This window comes from Oncorhynchus kisutch, linkage group LG27, assembly GCF_002021735.2.
Source record: "Oncorhynchus kisutch isolate 150728-3 linkage group LG27, Okis_V2, whole genome shotgun sequence".
NCBI classification, from domain to species: domain Eukaryota; kingdom Metazoa; phylum Chordata; class Actinopteri; order Salmoniformes; family Salmonidae; genus Oncorhynchus; species Oncorhynchus kisutch.
In genome coordinates this window covers 23656389-23675215 of record NC_034200.2, presented here as the reverse complement: position 1 = coordinate 23675215, position 18827 = coordinate 23656389, and the positions used below count along the sequence as shown (strand labels likewise).

The following is an 18827-nucleotide window of genomic DNA, read 5'->3' as shown; positions in this document are numbered from 1 at the left end:
CTGTGTGCCTGCAAGCTGACTTTGGTCACCAGTTGTACAGTGTTTCCTCCAACACATTGTTGCGGCTGACTTCCGGGTTAAGCGAGCAGTGTATCAAGAAGCAGTGGGGCTTGGCTGCGTCATGGTTCAGAGGACCCATGGCTCTCAACCTTTGCCACTCCCGAGTCCGTACGGCAGTTGCAACTACTAATTGGATATCACAAAAAAGGGGTAAACGTACGTAAAAATAATATATATACAGTACCAGTCAAAAGTTTGGACACACCTCATTCCAGGGTTTTTCTTTATTTTCTACATTGTTGAGTAATACTCAAACTATGAAATAACACATGTACTGTAGTAATTAAACATTGTTAAACAAATCAAAGTATATTTTATATTTGAGATTCTTGAGATTGCCTTGATGACAGCTTTGCACACTCTTGGCATTCTCTCAACCAGCTTCATGAGGAATGCTTTTCCAACAGTCTTGAAGGAGTTCCCACATATGCTGAGCACTTGTTGGCTGCTTTTCCTTCACTTTGAGGTCCAACTCATCCCAAACCATCTCAATTCGGTTGAGGTCGGGGGATTGTGGTGGCCAGGTGATCTGATGCAGCACTCCATCACTCTGCTTGGTCAAATAGCCCTTACACACCCTGGAGGTGTGTTGGGTCATTGTCCAGTTGAAAAACAAATGATAGTCCCAATAAGCCCAAATCAGATGGGATGGCGTATTGCTGCAGAACGCTGTGGTAGCCATGCTGGTTCAGTGTCACCAGCAAAGCACCTCCACACCATCACACCTCTTCCTCCATGCTTCACAGTGGGAACCACACATGCATAGATTATCCGTTCACCTACTCTGCGTCCCATAAAGACGCGGCGGTTGGAACCAAAAATCTCACATTTGGACTGATCAGATCAAAGGACAGATTTCCACCGGTCTAATGTCCATTGCTTGTGTGCACTTGAAGAAACTTTAAAAGTTCTTGACATTTTACATATTGACTGACCTTCATGTCTTAATGTAATGATGGACTGTCGTTTTTCTCTGCTTATTTGAGCTGTTCTTGCCATGATATGGACTTAGACTTTTACCAAATAGGGCTATATTCTGTATTCCACCCCTACCTTGTCACAACACAACTGATTGTCTCAAACGCATTAAGAAATTCCAAAAATGTACTTTTATCAAGGCACATCTGTTTTAATGAAATGCATTCCAGGTGACCACCTCATAAAGCTGGTTGAGAGAATGCCAATAGTGTCATCAAGGCAAACGGTGGCAATATATTTTTGATTTGTTTAACACTTGGTTTCTACATGATTCCATATGTGTTATTTCATAGTTTTGATGTCTTCACTATTATTCTACAATGTAGAAAATAGTAGAAAATAAAGAAAAACCCTGGGATGGGTAGGTGTGTCCAAACTTTTGACTGGTACTGTATATATTTAAAAATGTCATTTATTTATGTTGTGTTAATGTCAAACATTATTTTTAAATCAATGTTAGCACTTTTAAGGGTTACAGTTAGGGTCCTACTGGTTAGGGTTAAAGTTCCTTGGGGTTTTATGGTTAAGTTTTGAGTCCAGCTTAAGACTTATGGTTAAAGGTTATGTTTATGTTAATATGGTTCCAAAGGTATATCTCATGAAAAAGTCATGAGACCAGGTTGTCTATACTATGATTGACTACTCCTGTCTCAACAATATTGTAAAGTCAAAATATGTTTATTTTGGCTCTATATACTGTATATTGTCTTCTGGATACAAAATGCCATGCCTAATCAGGATGAGGTAAATTACAGAATTATACGTTATTGAAACTATAGTATTACATTAAAGCATAACCCTTACAAAATGGATTACAGGCTGAAATACTGGCATCCTTTGATGTTTGGTTTGGCTTTGTTGACTCTATAAAAAGAGACAGGCCGTCTTAGTCCACTATTTGATACCCTGTAATGTACAAAATTACACAAGTTTCCCCTACCTAAAGATTTGCATTGTGGCTAATGCAAATGGTTGGGCCTAATTGCATTTGGTGGGAGATGTTCAATTGACCTCTGAAGAATGTGTTGCCCTATGTACCAGCCCATTGATTGAGTTGTTGTGTGCTACAGTATGCATTAGAGAGGGAACACTTATGGGTAAGTCTCCTGGTAACTCTCTGGCCTAGTTCTTTCTGCTTCATTCCAGTTTGGAATAGCTCAATGACTTTGAAAGTACTAAAGAAAGTAATCAATACGAAATAAATGATTTTAACTTTAATTTCCCCCCAAAACTGCATACAGATTTGCTGCATACGTGACCTATATTAAGGCATCATGTGTTAATGTCCTTGACTATGCAGAATAAGCAAACAACTTATGCAAATTGACTTTACATTTGCCATTTCAAATTTATGCGAGCAGGTGAAGCACTCTCTCTATGATCCTCGCATATCAGTCTGCATCTGAACAGGGTTTCTCAATTTCAATTTCCGGTTGAGTCATCTCTGTCGCCGTCCTCACATGTTTTGTTGATCTTCTCATCATTCATTATTTAGTTGAGCTGAGATCTAAAATGTGCAACAAAGTGGAAGATTTCATCAGACCGTTACTGTCGCTGAACCCACTGAACCCACTGAACCCGAGAGTCTTTATTGATAGATTATTGACAGAGTCTGATAGCAGCTTTAATAGACGCTCTCTTGGTATAGGGTATATTTCCTAAATGGTTTCAGTTTTTATTCCTCCATGATGCTTCCTAGAGCACTGCTGTTCTCATACACCATGCTTTGGAGATTATCTGCGTCGTTTTTCATGGTGTGCTCTGTGATTACCCTGTTGTTAAGATCTATAGTTTTTTCTTCAAGGATCTCTGCTATGCACTAGTGGTGTTTTTACAAATCTAGCAACGTGGGTTGGAGACTTTGGGAAGTTCTTAGCTGAGAGCGGCCATCTTTCTCTTTCCCCTTGTGTTTGTTCACAGGGAGGCATGATCGCTTTGCTCCTCTCCATCCTCTGCCTGGTCCTCATCCTCTACACACGCAGGCGGTGGTGCAAACGCCGCCGTGTGCCCCAGCCCCAGAAGAGCGCCAGTGCAGAGGCGGCCAATGAGATCCACTACATCCCTTCGGTATTGATGGGGGGCCAGGCCAGGGAGAGCCTGAGAAACTCCAGGGGCCAGGGCCACAATTCCAGCGGCACGCTCAGTATCCGAGAGACTCCCATCCTGGATGGCTACGAGTATGACATCACTGACCTGAGACACCACCTGCAGAGAGAGTGCATGAACGGAGGAGAGGACTTTGCCAGCCAGGTCACACGCACCCTGGACTCCCTTCAGGGCTGCAATGACAAGGCCAGCATGGACCTGACACCTGGTGAGTGTAGGTACAAGCACAAACACACACACACACAGCTATGTCTTACTATACTTGTGAGGACTTTTTGGGGACCAACAATTGATTTCCATATCAAATTCTATTTTCCCTAAACCCTGACCTTAAATCTAAATATAACCCTAACCTTAACCCCTAACCCTAATTCTAAACCTAACCCCTAAGCCTAAAATAACCTTTTTACAAGTGAGGACCGGCAAAATGTCCTCACTTCTCTGAATTTTAGTTGGTTTACTGTTCTTGTGTAGACTTCTGGTGCTTACGAGTATAGTACTACACACACACACACACACACACACACACACACAAACACAGACAGAAACACTCTAGCGCAATCCCCATCTACATTTAGCTGCGGGATAAAAATTTTTCTTGAGCGGATGGTTGGGGGGCCGGAACATAGATATAAATCATTTGTACACTGCAAATTAATAGCAACAATCCCAAACAGATATCGTATTTGACACAAACAGAATCATTTCAAACCTTGATTACACACTGTAGAGTACGTGACCCAACACCTGTTTTCGGTCCTATGTAGACACATTTTTTTTAAATATTTTTTTTTTACATTGGATACAAGATGAAACTCAGAGTTAGAAATTGGTATATCATACACTGCACTTGAGGAACAATGGGAAAGTAATTCTACTTTGAAAGTTAATAAACGTATACCTACTGGAAGGTTCTTCTTTGTCTACACCCATTCAGTATTCACACCCTCTCAAATCTTAGCCCACCCATCTCTTTAAGGGTTCACATGCGAGGTCATGTGCTAAACAGAGTGAGTAGTGTAATAAACAACCAAAGATTTCAAGACTAAAAGTGGTAAATGGCTGCCGTGTTACGAGCTCCAAATCAACTGTGCTATTTTCTTCTTTTTTTAAAATGTTTGTAACTCATTTTGTACATAATGTTGCTGCTACCGTCTCTTATGACCGAAAAGAGCATCTGGACATCAGAAAAGCGATTACTCACCTCGAACTGGACAAATATTTTTTCTTTAATGAGTCCGACGCAAAGTATATACTGCTTTGTTGAGACAAGGCCCAAATCCCCATCATGAAGAAATGAAGAAAAGAAAAGCATGAAGAAAAGACAGAGAAAAAGGGGGAGGAGTGCAGGGTGCCTGGTAAGAATTCACTGACGAGTAGGTAAACCATCACTACCCTCCGTATTATTGGCCAACGTGCAATCATTGGAAAACAAACTGGACGATATATGATTAAGACTATCCTACCAACGGGACATTAACAACTGTAAATTCTTATGTTTCACTGAGACGTGGCTAAACTAAAATAATGAATAATATAGAGCTGGCTGGCTTCTCCGTGCATCGACAGGACAGAGCATCTACGTCTGGTAACACGAGTGGCTTGTGTGCGTCTCTATTTGTTAAAAAACTGTTGGTGCGCGATGTCTAAGATTAAAGAAGTCTTGAGGTATTGGTCTCGTGAGGTAGAATACCTGATTATAAGCTGTAGATGTAACGATCGTCTGTGGTGGAAGAAGGTGAGGACCAAAGCACAGCGTGGTAAGTGTTCATGTTTTTAATAAAATAACTGAACACTGAACAAAACAACAAACGACAAATGAACAGTCCCGTAAGGTGAATGAAAAAACACTAAACAGGAAATAAACACCCACAACTCAAAAGTGAAACCAGGCTACCTAAGTATGATTTTCAATCAGGGACAACGATTGACAGCCAGCCCCAGAAGAGCGCCAGTGCAGAGGCGGCCAATGAGATCCACTACATCCCTTCGGTGTTGATGGGGGGCCCAATCAGGGACAACGATTGACAGCTGCCTCTGATTGAGAACCATACCAGGCCGAAAACAGAAAATCCCAAATTCTAGAAAAAAGAACATAGAAAACCCACCCAACTCACGCCCTGACCATACTAAAACAAAGACATAACAAAGGAACTAAGGTCAGAACGTGGCAGTAAACCACACTATATACCGAGAGTTCTCATCTATATTATTGGTAGCCATCTATTTACCACCACAAACCGACACTGGCACTAAGACCGCACTCAACCAGCTGTATAAGGCCGTAAGCAAACAAGAAAATGCTCATCCCAGAAGCAAAACTCATAGTAGCCGGGGACCTTAATAAATTCAAACTTAAATCCATTTTACCTAATTTACCAACATGTCACATGTGCAACCAGAGGGGAAAAAACTCTAGACCACCTTTACTCCACACACAGAGACGCATACAAAGCTCTCCCTCACCCTACATTTGGCAAATATGACCATAATTCTATTCTCCTGATTCCTGCTTAGAAGCAAAAACTAAAGCAGGACGTGCTCAATACGGAAGTGGTCAGATGACACGGATGCTACACTACAGGACTGTTTTGCTAGCACAGACTGGAAGATGTTCCAGGATTCATCCAATGGCATTGAGGAGTATACCACCTCAGTCACTGGCTTCATCAATAAGTGCATCGATGACGTTGTCCCCACTGTGACCGTACGTACATATCCCAACCAGGAGCCATGAATTACAGGCAACATTCGCACTGAGTTAAAGGCTAGAGCTGCCGCTTTCAAGGAGCAGTACATTAATCCGGATGCTTATAAGAAATGTAGCTATGCCCTCAGACGCTCGTCGGATGTGGCAGGGCTTGAAAACTATTACAGACTACAAAGGGAAACCCAGCCATGAGCTGCCCAGTGACAAGAGCCTACCAGACTAGCTAAATGCCTTTTATGCTAGCTTTAAGGCAAGCAACTGTAACGGCTGTCGTCTGGAGATAGAGAGGAGGACCAAAGCGCAGCGTGGTATTATTCATTGTAGTTTAATAAAGAATGAATACTGAATGAATACTGAAACAAAAAACAATACACGACAAACAAACAGTTATGAACGGTGCACCAAATAAACACCCACAAAACCCAGGTGGAAAAAGGCTACCTAAGTATAATTCTCAATCAGAGACAACTAACGACACCTGCCTCTGATTGAGAACCATACTAGGCCGAAGACAAAAACCAACATAGAAAAACAAACATAGACTGCCCACCCCAACTCACGCCCTGACCATACTAAAACAAAGACAAACAAAGGAACTCAGGTCAGAACGTGACAGCAACACTGAAGCATACATGAGAGCACCAGCTGTTCTGGACGACTGTGTAATCACGCTCTCCGTAGCCGATGTGAGCAAGACCTTTAAACAGGTCAACATTCATGAAGCCACTGGGCCAGACGGATTACCAGGCCGTGTACTCAAAGCATGCTGGACCAACTGCCAAGTGTCTTCACTGACATTTTCAACCTCTCCCTGACTGTAAATACCTACATGTTTCAAACAGACCACCATAGTCACTGTGCCAAAGAAAGCAAAGGTAACCTGCCTAAATGATTACTGCTTCTTAGCACTCACGTCGGTAGCCATGAAGTGCTTTGAAAAGCTGGTCATGACTTACATCAACATATCATGCCAGAAACCCTAGACCCACTCCAATTTGCATACCGCCCCAACAGATCCACAGATGACGCAATCTCAATCACACTCCACACTGACCTTTCCCACATGGACAAAAGGAATGCTGTTCATTGACTACAGCTCAGCGTTCAACACTATAGTACCCACAAAGCTCATCACTAAGCTAAGCACCCTGGGACTAAACACCTCCCTCTGCAACTGGATCCTGGACTTTCTGATGTGCCGCCCCATGTGATAAGAGTAGGCAACAACACATCTGCCACTCTGATCCTCAACACTGGAGCTCCTCAGGGGTGCGTGCCTAGTCCCCTCCAGTACTCCTTGATCACCCACGACTGTGTGGCCAAGCACGACTCCAACACCATTATTAAGTTTGCTGACGACACAACAGTGGTAGGCCTGATCACCGACAATGATGAAACAGCCAATAGGGAGGAGATCAGACACCTGGCAGTTTGGTGCCAGGACAACAACCAAGTTCTGTGGTGTCCATCAAAACTATCAGGTCCCCAGATCCTCAAAACGTTATACAGCTGCACTATCGAGAGCATCACCACCTGGTATGGAAACTGCTCGGCATCTGACCGTAAGGCACTACAGAGGGTAGTGTGTACGGCCCAGTACATCTCTGGGGCCAAGCTTCCTGACATCGAGAACCTATATACTAGGCGATGTTAAAGGAAGGCCCAAAAAATTGTCAAAGACTCCAGTCACCCAAGTCATAGACTGTTCTCCCCCCCCCCAACACCTGTTTTTACACTGATGCTCGTGACTGTTTAATATCTATGCAAAGTCACTTTACAAATGACCTCGACTAACCTGTACCCCTGCACATTGACTTGATACCGGCACCCCCTGTTTATAGCCTCTTTATTGTTATATAATTCTTTTTAAGTGCAATTTTAAAGCTAGTTTCCTTCAATTTTACACATTGTGCAATAGCTTGTGGCTATTGACTCAAACATTATAACAAAATCAATGGAGGCCTGAATGCATCCTGAATGAATTTGGGATTTTTTTTTTATTCTCCCTGACTGTCCTTGTTTTTTTGGTTAGATTGTTAGTTCTCAAATATTATCTTATTTAAAATACACTGAGTATACAAAACATTAGGAACATTCTGGTGAGCAAGGGTTTATTTATTTATTTATTCAAGGCAAAATACACTGAGTGTACAAAACAATAAGGACACCTGCTCTTTCCATGACATAGACTGACCAGGTGAATCCAGGTGAAAGCTATAATCCCTTATTGATGTCACTTGTTAAATCCACTTTAATCAGTTTAGAAAGATTTAAGTGCCTTTGAACGTGGTATGGTTGTAGGTGCCAAGCACACCGGTTTGTGTTAAGAACTGCAGCACTGCTGGGTTTTTCATGCTCAACAGTCTCCCATGTGTATGAAGAATGGTCCACCACCCAAAGGACATTCAGCCATCTTGACACAAATTTGACAAGCATTGCAGTCAACGTGGGCCAGAGTCCCTGTGGAATGCTTTCGACACCTTGTAGAGTCTATGGCCTGATGAATTGAGGTTGTTTTGAGGGTAAAAGGAGTGGGAGGGTGCAACTCAATATTAGGAAGGTGTTTCTAATGTTTGGTGTACTCCGTGTATACAAGTCCATTATATTTTCTACACACTTTATAACAGTTTTTTTTTTTTTTAAAGAAATATCAGCCCACCAACCAATACAATGTTATCTAGTTGTGACAGGAAATGATAGATTATTCCCTGTTTCAAGACCTATACCATTATAAGAACACTAACTTGTTGTTGCCTCTGCCAGTCTGTGTTAAATCTCTTCCGTTTTGTCTGACGTGCTTCTTTTTCACGTTTGTCTTGTTTTATTGGGTTTATTTTCATCTCTCATTTATCTCCCTAATAATGATTGTTCTGTCATCATCAGGGAGTGACAATACAAAGTTGTCCCTAATGAGCAAGTACAAGGACAACATCATCGCCACCAGCCCCATCGGCAGCAATCACCTGCAGCAGAACACTCTCCTCCTCCACAACACCTCCTCCACTGGCCAACGAAAACAACGTCTGTCCAGCAAAACTCGTGGTGAGTCATCCATCTATTTGATCCTTATCCACTCTCATTCTTGACCATTGTCACGTGTATCAGTAAAAGACTATATCTGCTTCCCAATGACACCCGATATTCCGTTTAAAGTGCACTTCTTTTGACATGGGCTCATAGGGCTCTAGCCAAAAGTAGTGCACTATATAGGGAATAGGGTTCCATTTGGGATGCAGACCATGAAAGACAAAAAGACTGGAAAAACAGGGCATGCCATTCTGAAATGAGACACCAGTTCGTTCAGTTGACCCTGATCATAATCCACTTTCCTCCATGACTGACAAGTGTGAATGGTTTATTTTCAGGTTAGAAAAGCAATTCTAGTTGTGTAGGATGTTATTGGGAGGTACAAATGGCAATGTCACGCTAACCAACTAACTAAGCATTCAGTGGAAACTAGTGAACTAAAGAGCTGTTGTGTAGTCATTTTACAGTTATATAGTGTCTACCATTATATCATTTCCGTCTCATTTTGTGAATAGTGAGAAACAAACACGACTCTGGTTTTCAGATACTGTTCCTTTGCGTTCTTATCCTCATGTACTTTGTGACTCTCAGTGAGCCGAGGAGAATGTTTCCTTTTCTGACCTTGGTTGAAAACCTGTATAGTGAATATGCACCTGCAATGGCTTTTGTTCCATAATGAGAACTTAAATCAAAGCTCACTGAGGAAGAAAAAAAGAAACCCAACAAACCCTTTTATCAATAATAGACTGAGAACAGAGAGAGCAGTGTACTTAACACAGCACACTAATGACATTTTCACTTGGTATTCCAGGAAGCTTGTTAGGCAAAACAGAACATAAATAAGCTGATCACTTTCAGGACAGAAAATGCTAAAGATCCAATCTTAATTCAATAACAAAATAAAAGCATACCATGTCTGCAAAAAAAGCCTCTCTGTCTCTCAAGAGTTGTGAGCAGCCTTTGGTCTTCTGCTCTCTGAGAGGAATCTCTGACAGCCCTATGGCCCACTCTGAAAGAGATTGCTGCCTTCAGAATTAAAGCACATTTTTCTCATTCATTTAGTTCAATTTGTTGATTTGGTACATTAGAGGACAAAGCACAGTGAAGGAAAACTGTCAATTCACTATCGGTTTATCTGCTGTTGATGTTTAAAACTGTGAAACAGCGGATCCCCTTGTGACAGCTTTTTTCTCCACAACAAAATCCTCTGTGGTTCTGTACAAAGTGTACACAGGCCAGTATATCTGAATGACTAAGCCCGAGGTTGTGTTTGCTTATGTTTGCTCTATTGTTTTGTTTGGACTTGCATTTTAATCCGAGTGTTAAAATATGCACATGCACATACACATGTAAGGTCCTTTTGCTATTCTCAGTGGATATTTAACAGCGTTTAGGACTGGGGGGGAAGCTTTTATGCCTCAAATGTTGATGCCTCCTTCAAATGTGCTGCGTAAAGTGTATGGCAAGCCAAACAACGAGGTTTGGAGGTAGGGCAGAGTCTTTGTCACAGCTGTTGTCTGTTTGGTGTTTGTTGTCTGCTTCCAGGAGCCCTTGTCTTTTTATACAGAACCCTTAAGTCTGTTGTTGTTCCTAACAGTGTTAGACTCAAAGCATCGTTAGTCTACCATTTTAATTGTAGCATACAATAGGGATACTGAAATAAAATTGCGCCACAAAATATTTGAAACAACAAGCCAAAAGATGAAGCTATGTCTGAATTTGGAGTCAGAAGTCACAATAGTTTTTTAATGTTAACGCTTTTTGAGATGTTCAAGATTCTCATCTGTGTCCCAGCAGTACTTCTCATGCAATCACCTGGTCTATTTACATATGTTGGAGTCACTCTAGTGTGCTTCTCTCGACAGTTGTTGTGGTTACAAGCCTTCTGTCAGATATCTTTTGGTAGTACTCCTGTGGGTTCTTGCAGCTCTCCTCATGAGCGATTGTCATTCCAGTATCATTCTCGCTGCTGCCAAAAGTACTCTATATTTATTGAGATCCGGCCACCGAAAGCTCAGAACAAAATAACTTTGTTGTAAGATGTGTTTGCACCTGCAGTGCATGCTGCACCTGCAGTGCATGCTGAGTGCTAAAGCTACATTATGTGTTGAATATTTAAAAGAGCCCATCTTTTATTTGTTGCCATAGAGCTTTGGACCTTTGGTTCCTTGCCTAATTGTTGAGGCAAATACAATCTCTTCAAACTGCTGCATGTGATTTGTCGTTAATTAATTGAAGGTGCTTTCATTCTCCTTTGTTACCTAGACAAAAACACATTGTATCCTGTAAGTGTCGTTTGGAAATGTCTTTCACCTTCTTTCACAATTATAGTTTTTGTCCTTGATGAAAATAATTATTTAAATGTTGTTTTGTCAGGAATTTCTATAAAGCATAAATGTGTGTTAAATAATTTTTCAATTGTGTTTCTATTGTTTTTGTAGTTTATAGTTGTGTGATCAAATTGTGTGTTCCCTTTGCATATTGTTATCAAGTCAATGTCGTTCTGCTGAAACAATGCCGTAGTAATGCCATCTTGTACATGAAACACCTTTTTCTTTACAGTACTTTTCAAGACAGTGCTTCCACTTTGTCCGATTTGTATGTTTGCCAGAGACATTTTTATTCACCCTTTCTTTTGGAGAAACCTTTTGTCTATTAATTAAATACAATCTCTTGGTTTGGATTTTTAACGCTATTGTCAATTCGAAATTAAGTAAATGTTGCTAGTATTTCAAGCTTACTTTGTGATAGCTAGAACACTAAAACTTGTAATAGGAGCTATATCACATCCTCTTTAAATTATACATTTCAATGTTCATGTTTCTACCAAAACACAACCATTCCAATGTAGCCTGTATAGCCTATTCAAAACAATTAGATATATTTGTTCACAAAGCCAACATCTTTTAATCTAATGGCTTCAATGAGATGACTGTCAACATTTATCAGTTTATTGTCCCCTGCATTGTACCAGAACAGGACCATCGTCCATCTCTGTAACGGATAGTGGATTTAAAGTCAAAATATGGACTGACATAAACTGTATTATCCCCCTACTGAGGATACCCACTCCACAGTCCGGTCTTATCATGGATCTCTCTTCCTCGTGCAACATAATCAAAGTATTTGTCCTGTACTGCACTGGGCAGGGTAAACTGAGTTTGTATCCCAAATGGCACACTATTGACTATACAGGACACTACTTTTTGACTCTGGTCAAAAGTACTGCACTATATAGAGAATACGGTGCCATTTGGGACTTCGCTAGAGTCATGTTGGTTTAATTTGTTGCGACAGAATACGACTGGATATATGCTGTTGTTATTGTGACTTTAATACTTTCCACCCTTCTACCTCATGAATCCATTTATACATGACTTCCCGAGAGAGGGTATAGCTGTATGTCTTGTATAGAATATACTGAAGATAGACATTTTTTATAAAAGCTGAAGTTATAAAAGCTGAAATTTAGCCCACTGTTCCAGTTATTATTTTCCTTTGGAACCAGAGCATGATCAATATATGAAAATGTAACAACAATCTGCTGTTTAACAGACTCCAAAACATGCCATTATGTTTTGCATGTACAATATGTCTTACACTCCAACAAGCAGTACAATATATTGTGTAACTCACAGCTCCAATCAGCTCTCTTAATGAAACATTAATTAAAGGTAGTGCTGAGCGATTAGCTGAAATTCCTGATATTTTTCCGTTTTTAAACAACAAAAGAAAATCTTGATTTGTTTTTAAAAATCTAACCGAAGCACTAATCGCTCAGCACTAATTAAAGGTCACATTTAGTGGGACAGGAACATGGATATTAGTACAGATGCCTCAAGTTCTCAGTTTCACTATCAACATTTCACTATCAACATTTTGACACAGCAACACATTTTAAACCTTCAGGCAATGTAAATAATCTAATCCACACCTTTCATAAATATTTTTGCATTTTCCTCCCACATTTGTTGATGTTTCTTTTCGATTGACACTTAAAGTGTCGACATGATCCTCAGATCATTGATAAAGTGAGGAAACCGGTCAATATGTCATTCCCATGGGACAGCTATTCGGGGGTTTATAGCTCTCCTCTTCTACTTGCCATTTCACAGTAATGATTACATATGGCAATTAATATGGTGATGTAGAAGAAAAAACCTGAACAACCTTGGTGTATAAATTGCTCAAAATCAAGTGTAGCATGTGTAGATGGACATCCCATGCATTGCCATACAAACAGAACAGTGAAGACAAAATTATTGTGATGAGAGCTTTTTGTTGTGAATTCTGCAGTGGGTTCAACCTTCTTGAACCCAGACGGGGACTCTGGCACGGAGGCCGACAGCGAACCTCAGCTGACCTTTTACACTGACCCCAATCGCAGCAGGCGCCGCAGCCGAGGTATGAGAAATGGTAACGCCAACAGCGCGTGGGGCTCAGGGGGTAAGGAAGGAATATTATACTGTACATACATCATCTTATTTCATACTCGCATGATGACAATGAAAAATACATACATCAGAGTAGATGAATGGACAACAAATGTATGTGCTTACAGTGCTTGAGACACATACTGTACACGTTCACATTAGTGGTGCGCAGGTCAGTTGTTTGTTCACCCACACCCACCCGCAATTGCTAGTAACCCATCCACAACCGCCTGACTATATGTAATAAAGTGAAAATCTGAGGCCCGCACCTGACCCTAACCCCCAAATGTAGAAAATGCACTATAGAATAATACAGTCAAAGACGGCAGAATCTTTTTTGGACACGGGGTTCAGGATCTTTTTTTTGCCTGCTATTTGTTAGTCAACTTTTCTATAATTAGATACATGTGGTTTCTCTTCTGCCATTATACACTGAGTGTACAAAACATTCCTAATATATTGAGTTCCACCCCCTTTTGCCCTCAGAACAGGCACAATTCGTCGGGGCATGGACTTTACAAGTTGTTGAAAGTTCCACAGGGATGGTGATCATAACTTTCACCTGGAGTCGCCTGGCCAGTCTATGTCTTGGAAAAAGCAGGTGTCCTTATTGTTTTGTACACTCAGTGTATGTTGCCCTAGAAGACTAAGTGAACCCTTGCTTACCAGAATAATGTCATAAATTCATATAGAATGAATGCTTCAATCTAGTTGACAAAGTTCTCTGTCATCTTCTTTTGCGGAGAAAAGATGTTTAGGGATGGGAAAAAATGTAATAACTCAAAAACAGGAAAGATTTTCTGTGCAAGTGATATCAGTTTGACCAGGAAATAGAAAGCTGTAAAAACAACCCAACATATTTCTGATAAGATTTCAGTTCGGCTTGAATGCATATTCTATATGGTTAAAATACTATGAGCTTTTATGATGCTGATAAAGATAGCACCTCTACAGATGGCATCTAATCTAACATTCGCATTCTCGCAAGATGCTGAAAGAAAGAAATCACATTTCTCCACTCCTGTTCCCGAGTCAAAATTGCAAGAATTGCTCAATTCTGCTGGAGTTAATACTAAGGCTAAGGGAGAGGTTATAGACCTATAGTCAATGTCCAGATTTCAGTTTCCATTTAACCCATTTGACCATTAGGCTACAGTTCCCTTGATTTGCCATAGGCCTATTTGAAGTCCCCGTCTTGTGACTGTAGAATTTGTAGGCCTATAGCGCCTCACAATTACCACACATAACATAGCCTGCTATCATCCTCTTTTACCACTTCACCTCATCTTTCCCAAACATTACTTTTCTGTCCCTCCCTTCTCTTTATTTTCAACTCTCCTTTCACAGCTTTTCTCATATTGAATTAAATAAACTCAGACGTTGTCCTTTTTGCCTCCGTGGATTGATGTTAACATTTTCTGCCTATTCCCAAAAGCATTTGGCGATTGACGTGTAGGCTATTTGGTGAGCGTACAACTAGGGCCCTAAAGCTTAGGCTTATACACTAATGCCAGATAGCTTCAAATAATTGAAGAAAAACCTAAATGTAGCCTATAGATATAAATTGCACTAGAATGATATCTTTATGGATTTCAATGGTATTGTTTTCTTTTATTCTACACGTCCGCCACCCAAACAACCTTCAACCACACAATATTTAATGACCCGTCTGCCCAGCAGATATATCCACGGTGACTGTGGGTTATGAGTCAACCCGCGCATCACTAATAGACATGCATTCAAACATTCTCTCTTTGCTAGTAATCATGGTTGTTGTAAACAATGTGTTGTGTTCTAACCCATGTGAGTATGTGTACGGTTCTGCCATGTGCCTAACTAAAGACAGTAGCGTGTCTAGCGTTGTAATGTTTGAAGTAAAGGAAGCGATTGGCTGGTTGTTGTGTAACTGTAAATACAGCATGGGGGCAACAGTATGTTTGTGAGCATGCTATAAATCCTTGGTGCTGTGATGTACAGTAATGATGTGGGTGAACCAAATGCCCCTAACACTGAGCTGTCAGCCTACAAGCATCTGAACGACCAAACATAGCATCCCTGCCTCAACATCCGCAACAGCACCTCCAACCAATTAAGCTTTTGATATCTGCACAGGTCTCACAAACACAGCAATAACTAACACCTTTAATTAGTAAAAAGGTTAAGAATAGAAGGTGCGTTTCTACACATTCCCTCGCACATTACTTGAACAGCGAAACTGATCAAAATAAATGATGATTTGATCAGACTGTACATTGTTTCTTTTTGGATAGTGTGTTTTTATCTGGATAGCTGAAATGATATTGCCGAAACGCAATATCATCTGTAGCAGTGGTCACCAACCGGTCAAACAAATCAAGTACTTACCGCTGGCCAATTAGATAGCTCAGATTGTCTGCACAGTTTCTGCGAGCCTTAAGCCTCAAGCCCACAGCGAAGTTCATATTCTGAGATTTCAAAACGTTTAATACCACGACTAAAGAGAGACTCAACGAATACAGCAAAGAGCTGCTGTTTTTATGAGTAAGTTCATGTTTAAGTTGTTGTTCACCACTGTCAACACTTTGTTCAACCCTTTTATAAGTCATAAAATGTCCGTTCCCCCTAGGCCTACATCCACTCGTGCTACAACCAGCACTGCAGCTGCAATGAATGAGTATAGCAAAGTGTTTCGATAAGCTTGCATTGTCATTATTAGTGACTTGTGTCTTTTTTAACACCGAGGAATGTTTCACTTTCTCTGGTCATACGAGTAACAGCATGAATTGGTGCATGAGAGAAAAATAATGCAGTGCTACTTGAGTTAAGCCATCAGCTGGTTGACTGTGTCCCCTTTTCTCAGCAAAGGGAGGGAGAGCGGAGGGACGGGAAGCCTCACCACTGCTCCCTCCTCTCAGACTGACCATCAGATGCAGGCCATCAGTCCAGTCAAATAAAGAAAGCAAATTATTATGCTCACTCAGCTGTGCCTCACAAGTAATACAACACATGATCTATTACCAGTGTGATTATATACCTGAAATTGGTCTGAGAAGAACAACTTTGGCAGGGCAACTCAAGCATAGCCAATATGCAGTCATAATGTATTGGACCTATAGCCTACTGTGCAAACTTCATTGCTACGGTACTGTTTTTAATAGGTTCATGTTGCATAGGCTTACGTTTTTTAAGTCATGTTGTAAAAAAAATCTGAGCAGTAGATCTCGGCTTGCATTTTGACTAAAAAAGTGATCTTGACTCAGAAAAGGTTGGTGACCACCGATCTATAGATTTGAAAAACAAAATGTTCAGAGAGAGTGTCATAATGATGGGATGTGCTTTTCAATCCTTCTTTTTTTAATAAAATATTTGAATGGATCAAGTTTGATCTTTGTGTCATTATGAGATTGTTTCCTTGTAATATGTGGCTGAATTTGTTTTACAAGTTAGGTCTTGGTATTACTCTGTAGTATTTGGTTTTTAAGGATTGCCTTTAAGATATATCCTGAAGGACAGTAACCGAAAAACATTGGATAGGGAGAAAGAATCACTTCTAGCAGAGCTGGAGGCTGTTATTGGCTTCCTATATTTGAGGCCAAATTGTTGTGGGTTGGGGTGTGTCTGCATGTGTGTGTTTGTGTTTGTGCATGCTATAGGTAGGAGACTTCCCACTCTTCATTAAAAGGAATGAATGATGAACTCTGGTGGCGCTGCACCCAAGCAGTTGGCAGGAAAGGAAAAGAACACATCCTCTGAAATGCTCTCATTTGGGCTCTTTTCTTTTTCCCCCTTCAGCACATAATGGTGGCTGGTGGCTGGGGGCACCCTTCAAAGGTACACTTTTATCACCCCACCAGCGAGACTTGGCAAGTCAAATCTCCCAAAGCTACCGGTTTGATACAGAGGTCCCTTTCATGGGCAGTAAGCCCAGCCCAGTGATGACTTGTTTGTAAGCGACTCCCTTGGTGGAGGTGCTGGAGGGAATGAAGGGTGCATCCCCACTCCCTATTATGGCACTACATTCCCTTTATAGTGCACTACTTCTGACAAGAGCCCCATGAGCCCTCGTCAACAATAGTGCACTATAAAGGGAATAGGGAGCCGTTGGGTGCATAGCCACAGTGTGGTCACAGCTTCACGTGCTTCCTCTTTGTTGTCTGTGTCCTTCTCTTTGCCAGCAGGTTCCCCACGAAGCCCCATCAATAAGACCACCCTGACTTTGATCAGCGTTGTCAGCTGTGTGATCGGCCTGGTGTACTCCTCACACCTCTCCTGTGGCCTCAATGTCAGGGTCATCCTCCATGTGCCCGAGCACCTCATCGCAGACGGTAAGGGGCAGGCACCTGCCCTCCTGAAAACCACAGGGGTATAACTGTATAACTCCCAGCTAACGCACTCCCAGACAAACGGAAATTAGGAAATGTCACTAGGCTGATTCCACCTCTCTCTCTTCCCATGTGAGACCACAACAGATGTGCCCTCAAAGCATCAAAGCACAATCAGGCCAGGTTGTGGTGACCACCCACTGTATCATCACTCTTTCTGTCTCTACTTTCTTTGTGCTTGGGCTGGCTCGCTAATGAATTTCAGGGTAGCTAACACCTGCAGAAAATCACTGCAGGCCAACTATTCACTCTTGGTTCATTGGCATTTTTTCCTCCATCATGGGAGCTGGCAGTGCAGATATATTTTGGAGTGCGACTTGCCTTACTCGTCTATCATTCCGGGCTTTAATTTGATTCATACCTGCCACTGCATTCTATGGATACTTTGGGTGGAATTATCATTCCAGAAGACATCCATGGGAAGCAACTTTGAAAAGAGATGAAATATTGTGAATTTTCCTTTTGAATCGCAGGGACTCAGATCGATTTAGAACGTGTCCATAAATGTCTACACAATCGTATCAGACTTAATGTAATATTATGGTTAAGTTGATAACAATCCATGTTTTTGCCTGTGAGAAGCTTTATTTATGCCACAGCTGTGTATAATATGCACCTTCAAAAATATTGAAATTAGTTGCCAGAACAATGTGTCCTATCCATCTATCTGCATTTTTTATATCTGGGGAAAACATAATACTCGGAAAATGTATTCTTTTTCCGCCTTGTAATAACAGTCTGTACTCTATGGACTGTTGAAGAGAAAGGTTAATCGAACTCCTGATGTACTGATCCTTTAATTGACCAGGTAGGTACTTAAACAGTATGTTTTCTAACAACCAACAACCCTTCCCTTGTCCTCAGGGTCCAGGTTCATTTTGCTGCAGGGCAGTCAACTGGATGCGTCTGACTGGCTGAACCCGGCCCAGGTGTTACTATACTACCAGCAGAATGCCAGCGGGCCTTGGATCAATGAGCTGTGTGGCCGCCGCATTCTGGACCCCTGTGAACACCAGTGTGATCCAGAGACAGGTACTATATTGCATAATCACCAATTCTCACACTCTAACTCCGGGAACCAATTATATTGAATCTGTGTGCATTCACTTAACTTCAACATTGAATTCAATTGAATAAAAAAAAAATTGTGGA

General features: G+C 41.2%; 1 protein-coding gene across 10 annotated transcripts in view; it reads left to right on the top strand.

Moving 5' to 3' along the window:
- astn1 (astrotactin 1) overlaps nt 1-18827 on the top strand; it is a 245798-nt gene that overhangs the window by 47365 nt on the left and 179606 nt on the right. For 2 of the 10 annotated variants that reach the window (XM_031807156.1, XM_031807152.1), the window contains exons 3-7: nt 2959-3358; nt 8738-8896; nt 13178-13327; nt 17469-17618; nt 18540-18707. In XM_031807156.1, coding sequence (XP_031663016.1) covers nt 2959-3358; nt 8738-8896; nt 13178-13327; nt 17469-17618; nt 18540-18707 — 1027 coding nt within the window. The remainder of the gene's footprint in view (nt 1-2958; nt 3359-8737; nt 8897-13177; nt 13328-17468; nt 17619-18539; nt 18708-18827) is intronic. The other 8 variants (XM_031807157.1, XM_031807154.1, XM_031807155.1 and 5 more) reach the window with 7 other exon arrangements.